Genomic DNA, 13,420 nt, shown 5'->3' with positions numbered 1-13,420 from the left:
TGAATATATCTCAATAAAATTGTATTTAAAAAAAAGTCACCATAGGACTGTACAACACAAATTGGGAACCTTACTGTAAACCATGGACTATAGTTAATAGTACAATAATAATTATTATTTCATCAACTGTAACAAGTATACCACACTAATGCAAGTTGTTAATAATGGGGGGGGGTAGGGTATATGGGGAACTCTATTTTCTGCATGATTTTTCTGTAAACCTACAACTTCTCTAATAATAAAAAAAAGCTGGCTGAGACTTCTGTGCAAGTAAGTGCTAGAGATAGATTCTGAATCCAACTTCAAAGCCCAAATGTTAGAATTGGAAAGAAGGAGTATGAATTTCTTTCGAAAAACAAAACTCAAGAATAATTAAGGTAAATAGATGTAATGGAAGAAAAGGCCAGAGGTCCAATGGTCAAGTGTAGAGAAATAACCAACTTACCAGCATATTTTGTAGTGTTAGATTCATCCATGGACCAAAAGCAATAATCAAAGGCAAATACCTGAATGAAAAAAAAAATATTAAACTTAAAAAATTAACTTCTTATGAGTACATTAGACTCCAAAACAAACAAAAAAAATCAAAATCAGAACAATTACTTGTTCAACTGCTTTAATTTCTTTTTCTTAGGTAGCCCAATCATTTTCCTTGCCATCTTGTTACTACTATAAACAAACTGTATACAAACCACTAGCCTGCTATTCACGGCCAAATTTTAACTTATAATTGAGTAATAAAAGCTCTGTTACAAAAGAAGACACAAGTTAACGTTGGTAACCATGATTTTCTGAGGTCTTGTAGATACTTTGATTTTCCAAAAAAACTCCATTGACATTTCAAAAGAGATAGCAGAACTATTTTCCTGAGAGTTATTCCTTGGAAACTGCCCACTTCAAACAAAAAAGAAATCATTTTTTCAAAGCCAGCACATTATAAGAAGAAAATGTGTTATTGAAGCCTTTTCACTCATTTCATTAGATTGTCTACATGCTCATTTCATCTAATCCTTCGGAAGTTACTAGTATCTTCATTGGAGTGTAGGAGATGGGGAACTTCTTAATGAATCCGACTAAAAAAATGTTTAAAAATCAACTTTGGAAACCTAGTATAAATTTTCTATTTCATCAATGCCAATCAACATTGTGAGAACATATTTTTGTAAAGGCATTCATTCTTTCCGAGAGTCTTCAACTAGAAAAAGAGCCAAAAGTTCAGATATTTTCTAGTCATTTTTAAAATCTGAAAGCCATTGTCTTCACTGCTTTCAACAAAAATTGACTCCACCTTCTCAGAAGCCCACTCCTTCCTCTTAGTTTGCAACTTGTAAAATTCATACCAGCATTTAATTCCCTGCAGCTTACTGAACACATCTGCTCCACCTTCATCAGTCTCTTAAAAATGTTAGCTTTGCATTTTTGTAAACCACTGAACAGCTAGCAAAGTTAATGCAAGCTGTTTTTAATAAGGCAAATGTGTTGAGTGATATATATTCTGAGCAAGATGCAGCACAGTCAAACTCCATCTCTGATGGCATTACAGCATAATTCAACTTACAATTTACAATTAAAAAAAAACCATAGTCTATGTACCTCAAAGAAACAGAAAGCATCACTATTCTAAGAAATGCGATTAAATCAAATACAAAGGTAATTTCAATTGTATTACCTCTGTATCCTTTCCTCTATCCTTTCTAGTGGCATGCTTTCACTACTGTGTTCTCCAACTGTAAAATGATTAATCCAAAAAGCAATCAACTAACACCCATTTACCAACCCTCTCAGTTTTAGGTGCTGTAGGGAATTCAAGTATGTATTAGCCATGTTTTCTGTCCTGTAGTTCCTCACAGTCTAGTTATAAAGACAAAAAATAAATCAATTAGTCCTGAAAAACTACACATTTTTTCAAAAATCATTAATACCTCTCATGCTCCCTGCCAAGGTACAAAGTGTTTCATTCAATACTTACTATGTCAAGATAATATTATTCCCTATGAAAACTTTCTTAAGGATGTTACTCCTTGCTCTGAATTCCATACTTGTTTAAGCTGGTATGGAATTATATATATATAAAATATAATTATATATATAAAATTCCCTTTGTTCTGCTACATTATTAACTCTTAGAGAATAAGGACTTGGTTTTCCTTACATTTTTATTACCCACAATTCCACCACCCCCCAAAAAAGGACAGCAAGAGTTTACTTTTTAAAGCAACTCCCCAGTGAATTACCATATAATTAAGTGATCTTGTAAAAAAACTTCATTTTTCGCATATGATGGTTGCTTAAAATAGTGCACACAGTTCAATGTAAAATCCTTCAGTGGTGCTGACAGCACAGTAAATACGACAATGCTACTTTGTCAAAGCCTCTTTTTTCACTTCAACCATGGAATTGACAATATTGGTGTCACCCTATGGACATTTTTGGTGTGATTAATGGACTCCCACCCCAAAAAGACAGGAGCAAGCTCCCCTATGCATCTAAATATTACATCAAGGGTTGGCCACCTCTTCAGCTCTGAAAGCCTCCACTAACGACCAAGTAGTTCTCCAAGAGTAAGAAGCTCAGTGGGAAGTGGGGCTGGGGTGGGAGAGAAGAAAAGGGAATGTAGAAATATAAGGAAATAAGGGAATTCTTCTGCACTCCCCTCCCACTCCTCACTTCCCTGCCCAGTGAGCTACAACTCATTCTTCAAGTCCTGCCTGATGCTACCTCCTCCACTGCTTCCTCAACTTCCTCTCAATAAAGTATTCCTTCCTCTGTGCCATCTCAGCCAACAGCCGCACCTCTCTCATACGCACTCTTCTACACAATTGCACATTTTACATTAAGTTAGGATTGTCTTCGGGAACTTCAGTAAAATACCTACTAACACACGGTTCACCCAGAGTTGTAACTGAGTACATGGCTGTTGTTGCTATCAGCATGACATTCTCTACTTATAGGCTCCTGCCCCCAAAGGATACAGTTACTGCTTAAGGAGTGTTTATTATGTATCCAGCACCAGGCTAAGTACTTTATATCCTAATCAAGCTATGAGCTTTTGTGAGGCCAGGGACTCTGCTAATTCATTTCTTTTTTTCTTTTTTTTTTTCTTTTTTTAAATTTTACACCAGGGTAACTTCTTCGTGCTGTACAGTTCTATGGTTTCTGTGTCTTTTTGTTTTTATTTCTGGAACACATATACAACATAAAATTTCCCATTTTAACCACTTGCAAGTATACAATTCAGTGGTGTTGATTATATTCACAAGGTTGGGCTTCATCACCATTCATTACCAAAATTTTTCCATCACCCTAAACAGAAACTTTATACCAATTATGCATTAACTCTCCATTCCCCACCCCCACCCTTGCACCTGGTAACATGTATTCTAATTTCTGATTCTATATAATTCCTTTCTTTAGTCCCTACAAATTCAGGAGACAGTAGATAGGTGCTCAGTAGCATTTGCTGAATTAAATGGAAAGAGAAAAGTGGAAGGACAAAAACAGTCCACGGAATAGTTGCTACAGACTTTAGTTCTGTCTCAAAAGCATCAATGCAAAACACACTACTCAGTAGCTCCCAAAGTCAGAATCAAAAGGGCTTCCCTTGAGGAAAAAAAAAAAATTCCCTCTGTGTGGACTTTGCATGAAGGAGCTTCTCTCTCCTCTATCATTCAATACTATCTTCCTCCTCCCTTGAAACAATTAATCCACTGTTCACACTTGCAGAACCAGCTGCCTTTAACAGCCTGTTTTGGCCACTAACTACTTTGAAAACTCAGCACCCAAGATCTCTAGGTAAACCATAATTTTTCTGGTTTTAGGAACACCAGCTTGCCAATGTCTTGTTTTGTGGTTACTGTTCAGCTTTGTAAATTTGAAAGACTATGATTAATATGAAAGACACATGTCAAATTTGTTCACTTTTCACCACACTCTTAGGAGAATTGAGCCAGACCAAAAAATAAAAGTACTATATTTCCTTTCCTTTCTAAATATGCCTTTTAATGCCAAGTTTCAACACTTTTCTCCCTTTCATCTTTTTCTCCTAATATCAGATATGTGAAGAGGTATCAAAAAAAGAAGAATTAGTTAAATAAAAGCTGAGGGAGTTCATCACCAGTGGACCGGCCCTACAGAGACGCTAAGGAGAGCTCTGCAGGTTGAAAGGAAAGGACAAAGATAAGTGATCAAAGCCACATGAAAAAATAAAGACCTCCACTGAGGGTAACAACAGAGGTAAATATAAATGTCAGTACTACTGTATTTTTAGTTTGTAACTCCACTTTTTTACTTCCTTCAGGATCTAAAAGGCACATGCACAAATTATAATGATAAATTAGCAGTTTGGGACTCATATAAACATGTAATTTTTGACAAGAACTACATAAAGGTGGGGGAATGGAGGAGTATAGGGACATAATTTGTGTATAATGTTGAAGTTAAGTTGGTATCAAAGCAAGTGAGATTGTTATAGATTGAGGATATTAAATTTAAGCCCCCTGGAAACTACAAAGACAATATCAGAGAATATGCAAGCTTATAGAGACAGAAATTAGAATACAGGTTGCCAGGGATTGGGGGCAAGGGGAATGGGGAGTTAATGCATAATAGGTTTAGTGTTTCTGTTTGGGGAGATGAGAAAGTTTTAGTAATGGAAAGTGGTGAGGGTACTGCAACATTGTGAATGTAATTAATGCCACTGAATGTTTGGGAGCTGTTGAGATGGAAAAGTTTATGTCGTATATATGTCCCCACAATTTAAAAAAAAAGGAGAAGAAAGAAAAAGCAACTAAAGAGGCAATAACAATTCCATGAAATATATGATGCTGGATGAGATCTAACAAGGAAGGAGAAAAGGCTTAAAGGGGCATTAATGGGACATAATGAGACATATGAAAAAATTGGAATATAGATTGTTAGCTTTATCTCAGTATTAAACTTCTTGAACTTGATAGCTTCACTTAAGGTGGATACAGAAATGAATATCCTTGTTCTTAGGGAATGTACATGGCAGCATTAAGTGTCCGAGGAGTATGGTGCATACAACCTACACTCAAGTGTTCAGAAAATGGATAGATACAAAGAAAGAGTAAAAGGAAGGGAGGGTCAGACGGGAAGAAAAGAAATGGCTAATACGGCAAAATGTTAAAACCGGTGGATCTGGGTATCCAGGGAGGTAGGGGTATGAGGGCTATGTTGGAGTTCTTGGTATGGGGGTTGTATTATTTTTGAAATGTCCTTTAAGTTTGAAAGTATTTCAAAATAAAAAGTTAAAAAAAAATGCAGTTAAATTTCATTCATCTTGGAGAAGCCAGGCTGGAACTGAAAGGAAAGTGTGACACAGAAAGGCTGGTGATCAGAGGAATTGTCTCCACTGTTGCTGTTTGCAAAAGCAGCTCTGCCTGCACCAAGTCCAGCCTGTATCTGAGCACAGCTCTTACTTAGCACCAAAGGAGTGCAAAACGATCCTCCTTTATTTCCGGTGAATTCTATTGACAGATGCCACCTTCCCATGTAAAACTCTGTCAAGTAACTGCAGTTCTTTTGAAATGTAATAATTTCCCTTATGTATGCCTATATATGCATACCATACAATGTCTTGGACTACACAGTGAACACTGCCTGTGAAGATGTCAAAGCACCTCAAACACTCAGCCAACAGCATCTATCGCACACCTACAAGGAATAGGGGCTGTCCCTGACCTCAGGGAATTCCCAGTCAATTGTAGGAAACACTGCTGTTGCAGTTCACATTTCTAAAGAATCATGGAGAAGGTGTCTCTACAAAGAACTAATTCATCTTTGCCTTCATTTAATAAGCATTTACTGTGTAGTTACTGTGGGCTAGTCAGGACAGAGATAGAGGTCACACTTGTAAGGATCTGACATTGCATTAGAGGGAAGCAACCAAAAAGAGAAAGGAGTGCAATAAAGCATCAGAGATGTAAAAGTCAGAGTAGGCGCATGCACGCGTGCACGCACACACACAGGGGAAGAAAAATTCTCAAATACTACAGAAGGGTATAAAATGAAAAGCAAAAATTTCTTTTTCCCTCTGATGCCTACCCTGGCCTACTCCCTAGAGTTAATCATGATTAATAATTCTTTATGTGTTCTTTCAGAAATTATTTTTAAACACATAGAAGCAAAGCATTAATATTTTCTTTTTATTTTTCTACACAAACGGAATCATATTAAACATGCTGTCTTCCAGATTATCTTCTTTTATTGTGGTATAATTTACAAATAATAAAATTCACCATTCTTAGTAGTTTAAAAAACAAAAGTTAGCACAGGGTTGAGCAGGAATACAAAAATGGAATAAATGCAGTGGGATAGGGGAAGGCTCAGCAATGGTTTCTAGAGGTGAAGGTGGGGCTGAACTGTGAAAGACAATTGCTGAGTCCTCAAGGGAGGCTGATGCCAGATCATGTAAGACTTTATGTCCCTTATTAAGAGGCCTGGAGTTTAACTTGCTGCCAAATGACAGGATTATATTCTCATTTTGGAACAATCATTATGGCAGCAATGTGCAAGATGGTATGAAAGGATTCAGGACAAAGCGGCCAATTAGCAGACCATCATAATGAGGACAAAAGCTTCTCCTAACCAGTCTCAGTGGGGATGGAGAGGGGCTGTAGTTAACACTTGTTTTTTTTCTTTTTTTTGCCCAGAACCTACATTTATTCTAGAAATAGCACATTTTATTTTGGTTATTGTCCTAACCTCCACTCCAGCCATTTGGCCCCTATAGGTGCTGCCATGTTTTTCTATGTCCTGACCACTCAGGGGAGAAGGCAGGGAAGAGGCACAGGGGCTGCAGCATCGGCTCAGGCTGAACCACCCACAAGTCCCCAGTCCCTCGTCCACAGTTAACCTGTCCCAAAGTGGATGTCTGACTCAGGACTTTTGGATTTGGGACGATGGAAGTCAAATTAGTCTTTTTTCTCTGATGGCGATGCTGTAAAACCTGGGCTAAACTGTGGCGGCCAGGCTGCAGTGTGAGAGATGAGTCAAGAAAGGAGACACATCTGGGTACCAAAGACAGTCATCAGGGTGGTGCAGAGACAGGGAGATGTGGCTGCCTTCGAGCCCAGTCACTTCCTGTCCCTGAGTTCTCTGAGATATCCTAGAGTTCCAATGATGCATTTATATTTCGGTTTAACTAGTTTTACTTCTTGTCACTGTTAACTAAAAGAGCCCAACTATTACAGGAAGAAATAAAAATGTCAGATGTTAAAGGAAGACATATCTAGGCTTGATAATCAGTTGAATAAGATTGAAGGGAGGGTGTGAATATTAACAGATCCTTTTTCAAGAATGTAGAAAAAAAGCTTGGTACACATCCTGAACTCATCTCATTTGAGGCAAACCTTTAGGTTTCAGAAATCCACAAAAGCAAAGCAGTAGAAGCAACAAAAAATGATGGCAGTCACACAGTGTAAAAAAAAAGAGTGAATAAAACCATGTTTCATGCATCTTAAAATTTTCCCTTCTTTATTGTGAGCAATTTTGGTAAAACAAGGTATTGGTGCATATGTGTGCCTCTTTAAAGGACATTGCCTACACCAAGACACTTAATAATCAGATTATCAAATGTCAAAGACAAAGAGAGAATCCTGAAAGCAGCAAGAGAAAAGCAATCCATTACATACAAAGGAAGCTTAATAAGACTATGTGCGGATCTCTCAGCAGAAACCATGGAGGCAAGAAGGAAGTGGTGTGATATATTTAAGATACTGAAAGAGAAAAACCGCCAACCAAGAATCCTATATCCAGCAAAGCTGTCCTTCAAATATGAGGGAGAGCTCAAAATATTTTCTGACAAACAGACAATGAGAGACTTTGTGAACAAGACACCTGCCCTATAGGAAACACTAAAGGGGGCACTACAGGGTGATAGAAGACATGAGTGCGTGGTTTGGAACACAATTTTAGGAGATGGTAGGACAACAATGTAAGTACACTGAACAAAGGTAACTACGAATATGGTTGAGAGAGGAAGGTGGGGAGCATGTGAGACACCACAAGAAAGGAGGAAAGATAACGACTGGGACTGTGTAACTTGGTGAAATCTAGAGTATTCAACAATTGTGATAAAATGTACAAATATGTTGTTTTATGAGGGAGAACAAGCAAATGTCAACCTTGCAAGGTGTTAAAAATGGGGAGGCATTGGGGGAGGGATGCAATCAGCATAAACTAGAGACTGTAACTAATAGAATCATTGTATTATGCTTCCTTTAATGTAACAAAAGTGATACACCAAGGTGAATGCAGATAAGAAGGGGGGATAGGGGAGGCATGTTAGACACTTGACATTGGTGGTATTGTCTGATTCTTTATTCTACTTTGATTTAAGGTTATTTTTCCTTTTGCTGCTTCCTAGCTGTCATTTTTTTTTCCTCTTTCTTTTGCCTCTCTACCTTCTTTGACCCTCCCTCCTGCCTTGTGGAAGAAATGTAGATGCCCTTATATAGATAGTGGTGAAGGTGGTGAACACATAAATGTATGACCATGCAGAGAACCATCGATTATTTACTTGGGATGGAATGTATGGTGAGTGAACAAAACCATATTAAAAAAAAAATGGGTTGATGACAAAACCTCGAGGGCAATATACTGAGTGAAATAAGCCAGACACATAAGGACAATTATTGCAGGGTCTCACTGATAGGAACTAACTACAATATGTAAACTCATAGACATGAAATATAAGGTACCAAGATATAGGACGAAGCTTAAGAATGGGGAGTGGTTGCTTAGTATGAGCAGAATGTTCAATTAGGATGAACTTAAATGTTTGGAAATGAACAGGGGTGTTGGTAGCAAGATGTGAGAATAACTAACAGTGCCGAATGGTGTGTGAATGAGGTGGAAAGGGGAAGCTCAGAGTCATATATGTCACCAGAAGGAAAGTTGGAGGTCAAAAGATGGGAATGTATAAAACTGAATCCTATGGTGGGCAATGTCCATGATCAACTGTACAAATACTAGAAATCGCTTCCATGAACCAGAACAAATGTATGACAATACAATTAGAAGTTAATAATAGAGGGGCATATAGGGAAGAACTATATACCTATTACAAACTAAATACTACAGTTAGTAGCATTTCAACATTTTTTCATAAACAGTAACAAATGTACTATATCAATACTATGAATCGACAACTGAGGGGGTTGGTTAGGGATAGGGGAGGATTAGAGTTTCCTTTTCTTTTTTTCTTTTTTCATCTTTCACTTTATTTCTTGTCTGGAGTAATGAAAAGTTTCTAAAAATTGAACAAAAATTAAGTGTGATGGATGCACAGCTGTATGAGGGTACCCAGGGGCAAGTGATTGTACACTTTGGATCTTTGGATAATTGTATGGTATCTGAACAATCTCAATAAAAATGAAAAAAAAAAAAAAAAAAAAAAGTCAACCAGAAATGTATTTTCCCTTTTTCCTTGCCCTAACATAACAATTAGGAAAAAATAATTTTTAGGAACAAAAAAAATTCAACTTGAGGAGGACAAGTGTAAGTGTCAATCACATCCTCAATCCTATCACTAAAAGAAGCATCACATATGAATACCTGGATTCTCTTCTTCATCTTTATCGGCTCTTCTTCCTCTTTCCATTCCCCAAAGCAGGATAAGATCCAAGGTGCTAGACTATTCTCGTTTTTTATTCTGCTTAATATTTTCTTCTTTGACAACACAATAGATACTCCTTCCTCTACCCCACCCCCCGCTATCTCCTCTCACCAAGAATTCTCCTTACCTTTCTGGGGGCAGAGACTCCAATCTTTACAACCTATTAGACATCCAGATCAGAGGTTTTGCTATCATCTCCCATTCAACCCACTCCAAAACTGAACCCATCCACACCCTGCTGCACCAAACCTTCCTTCTTTAGTTTCTGCTGATTTCTTCAGTCCCTTAGTTTCAAACCTCAGAAACATCTCTGACTCTTTTTCCTATACCATCTTCTCCCATATGCTGGCAATATCCAAGTCCCGGATACCTTAATTCTGAATGTTCATTAATTCTTCCCTTCCTCTTTTCCAGTCTCATGGGAACTGCTCTGGTGTGGGTCCTCATTAGCTCTTTTCTGGCACATTTTATTGAATGCTAGCTCCCGCCTCCTTATGGACCAAACTCAATCCATTCTACGCTGTGCTTTCATATTAATCTTCTGAAAAGGGTGCCCATTGCTCAAAATAGGCAATGGAGAGCCACTAAAGGTAGCAAAGTCCAACCATGCATCAAGGCCTTCCACAGCTGGGTTCAAGTTCAACCTCTCTAAATGTGTCACCCAGGGCTCCTCTTCACTTATCTTTAATCCAAATTTTAGGCCTTGCATTCTGAGCAGTCTATATTCTCCTTTCTGCAATCTTAACACATTTTTCTACAACCAGTTGACTGGATATATATAGAGAGAGTTTTAATAAAGGTCTTGTACATTTTTCATTAAATATATCCCTAGGGAATTAATGTTTTTTATACTGTATTTTTAAAAAAATTATCTTCTAATTACTCATTCCTACTATACAGAAAAATAACTGATTTTTGTATTTTGACCATTTTCCTATCACCTCAATGCTAGAAGCTGTTTAGAGATTTCTTAAGATTTTCCATGTTGTCTGCAAACAGAGACCATTTTACTTTTTCCTTTCCAATCAGAATTTCTTTTATTTCTTATTCTTACCTTATTGTACTGGCTAGGATCTCAAGTCCTAGCCAGTGGTCAGAGCAACATCCTTGCTTTATTCCCTATCTTAGATGGAAAGTGTGATATCAGCTGCAGGTTTTTCACAGACGCCTTTCTCAGGTTGAGGAGGATACTGTTTACTCCTAGTTTGCTGAAAGTTTGTATCATAAATGAAGGTTCAATTTTGTCAAATAGTTCTTCAGCATTTACTGAGATGAGCATATGATTTTTTATTGTTAATATGGTAAATTACATTGATTTTCTTCATAAGACCTTTATTGATATAATTCACATATCGTAAAATTCACCTTTTAAAGTGCATGATTCAGTGGTTTTTAGTCTATTCACAGTCATGCAATCATCACAATTATCTAATTTCTGAACACCTTTATCAGCCCCAAAAGAAACACCATATTCATTAAGTTATTTCTTATTCTCTTCTCTTCCTGCCAATACAGGCAAACACTAATTTACTTTCTATTTCTACTGATTGTCTTTTCTAGGCATTTCATATAAATGGAATCATATAATACATGGCCTTTTGTGATTGACCTTTTTCACTTGGCATAATGTTTTCAAGGTTAATTCGTGTTGTAATAAGTATTAGCACTTCATTCCTTTTTGTGATTGAAAAATATTTAATATAGCACATTTTGTTTATACATTCATATAAGCTGACGGACATTTGAGTGGTTTCTACTTTTTTACTATAATGTATAATTCAGCCAGCAACATTTGTGTACAGATTTTTGTGTACACATATGTTTTCAATTCTCTTGAGTATATACTTAGGAGCGGAATTACTGGGTCATATGGAAACTCTATTTTCAACATTTTGCGGAATTGTAAAAGTATTTTCTAAAGTGCATGCACCATTTTACAATCATCCAGTAATGAGGCTACGTTGAATGATTTTTAAATAACCTCACTTAGTCATATGTTATCTTTTCATATATTATTGGATTTGATTCACTAATATATTATGAAGTATTTTCACATTTCTGTTCATGAGAGATACAATTCTGCAGTTTCCTTCCCTGTAATTTATTTCTGCTTTTGCTATCAGGGTAATGTTGGCCTCTTAAAATGTACTGGGAAGTGTTTATTCTTCCTGTTTTCTGAAAGAGTTTGTATAAGACTAGTCATTTTTTTTCTTAAACATTTGCTAGAATTCACTAGTGAAACCACAGAGGTCTGGAGTTTTCTCTGTGGTAAAGTTTTTAGTAGCAAATTCAGTGTCTTTTAAAGATATACAGCTCTTCAGATTTTCTAATTTTTCCTTGTGTCAATTTTGGTAAATTGTGTCTTTTAATAAACTTGTCCATTTTGCCTAAGGTTACCAATTTTATTGTCATAAAGTTTTCAAACTATCCCCTTATTATGCTTTTTTTTTGGGGGGGGGGTGCCTTCATTATCCTTTTTTAAAGTCAATGTCTATAAAATGGGTAGTGATCTGCTTACCTGATATTGCTAATTTGCGATGTTTCTCTTTTTTTCTTAATGAATCTAACTAGTGGTTTTTCTTTTTTTATTAATAACCTCAAAGAACCAAGTCTATAATTTTTTCCTATTACTTTGCAGTTTTCTAACCATTAATGTTTACTCATTGTTTTTCCTTTCTTCTACTTATTTGGGTTTAATTTGCTCTTCTTTTTCTACCTTCTTTTGATGGAAGCTTATAAACTGATTTTATACTATTCTTTCATTTTAAAAGTATTTAAAACTATAGGGAATAGTTTTGATCCTAAAATGCAGGAAGTTCTTAATTTGGTTTTGGGTTTTTTTCACACTGAAAATTTATACTGGGTTATTTTCCAGATCTGTTACATCATTTTCTTTTTTTTTCCCCACAATTTCCAGTTCTCTCCAATCTTTATCAATCTGATCTTTGATCTCTTTGGATATAATATGTGTAGTTACTTTAAAGTGTGTATCTAATAACTTGAACATCTGAAGCCTATGTGGGTCTGTTTCTATTGTTGATTAAATATTTCTGCTGGGTCTTGTTCATGTCCTTATCTTGGCATGTGCCTATATTTGATAGTTTACAAGACATTATATTTAAAAATTGTCTGTGGGATCATAAGAGGTCTAGGATCTACATTTGATTCTGCCCGGTGACTACAGGTGCCTGCATTTTGGGATCATTTTGATTCAATTTTAGTGACTGAGATTTCCTGAGTGACCCAAAGGACATGAAGCCCCACTGAAATCCATGTGAGGGCTGGGCTATTTCTGCTTCACCTTTATACCCTATGGGCGGCTGGGTCTCAATCCAATGTGCCAACCCAAAGTATAGGGAGTTTCCCACAGACCCCACCTCTGGCAGCACCTGAACTCCAACACTTCTGTCCCAGTAGGCCATACACTGCTCTGCCTTTAAGCTGCTTCTTCCTGAATGGCATAAACCCAAACACCAGGTTCACCTCTCTAGATTCCCACCTTTTCTGGATCTTGGACTGGTAATTCCTCACTACTTTAGTGTTTTCCCAGTGCCTGCAAGCATTGGTTTTTAATATTTTGTCCAGCTCTAGAGGTCCTCAGTGGAAGAAGTGATTTACCACTTCTGGCTGCAGAAGTCAGAACAGAACCATTCACCCTAAGAATTCTGCAAATATTTTGCCTCATGTCCTCAAAAGTTTTTAATTTTGATGAAATCAAATTTATCTATTGTTTCTTTTGCTCCTCATGCTTTTGGTGCCATGTCTAAGAATCCATTGCCAAAT

At 36.8% G+C, this 13,420-nt stretch overlaps 1 protein-coding gene across 6 annotated transcripts in view; it reads right to left on the bottom strand.

Moving 5' to 3' along the window:
• KIF13A (kinesin family member 13A) overlaps positions 1-13,420 on the bottom strand; it is a 208,647-nt gene that overhangs the window by 110,457 nt on the left and 84,770 nt on the right. For all 6 annotated transcript variants that reach the window (XM_037842486.1, XM_037842482.1, XM_037842487.1 and 3 more), the window contains exon 4: positions 446-506. In XM_037842486.1, the coding sequence (XP_037698414.1) occupies positions 446-506 (61 nt within the window). The remainder of the gene's footprint in view (positions 1-445; positions 507-13,420) is intronic.

The sequence above is a fragment of the Choloepus didactylus genome, chromosome 7, assembly GCF_015220235.1.
Source record: "Choloepus didactylus isolate mChoDid1 chromosome 7, mChoDid1.pri, whole genome shotgun sequence".
NCBI classification, from domain to species: domain Eukaryota; kingdom Metazoa; phylum Chordata; class Mammalia; order Pilosa; family Megalonychidae; genus Choloepus; species Choloepus didactylus.
The sequence above is the reverse complement of the archived record's forward strand: the minus strand, read 5'-3'. Positions and strand labels throughout refer to the sequence as shown.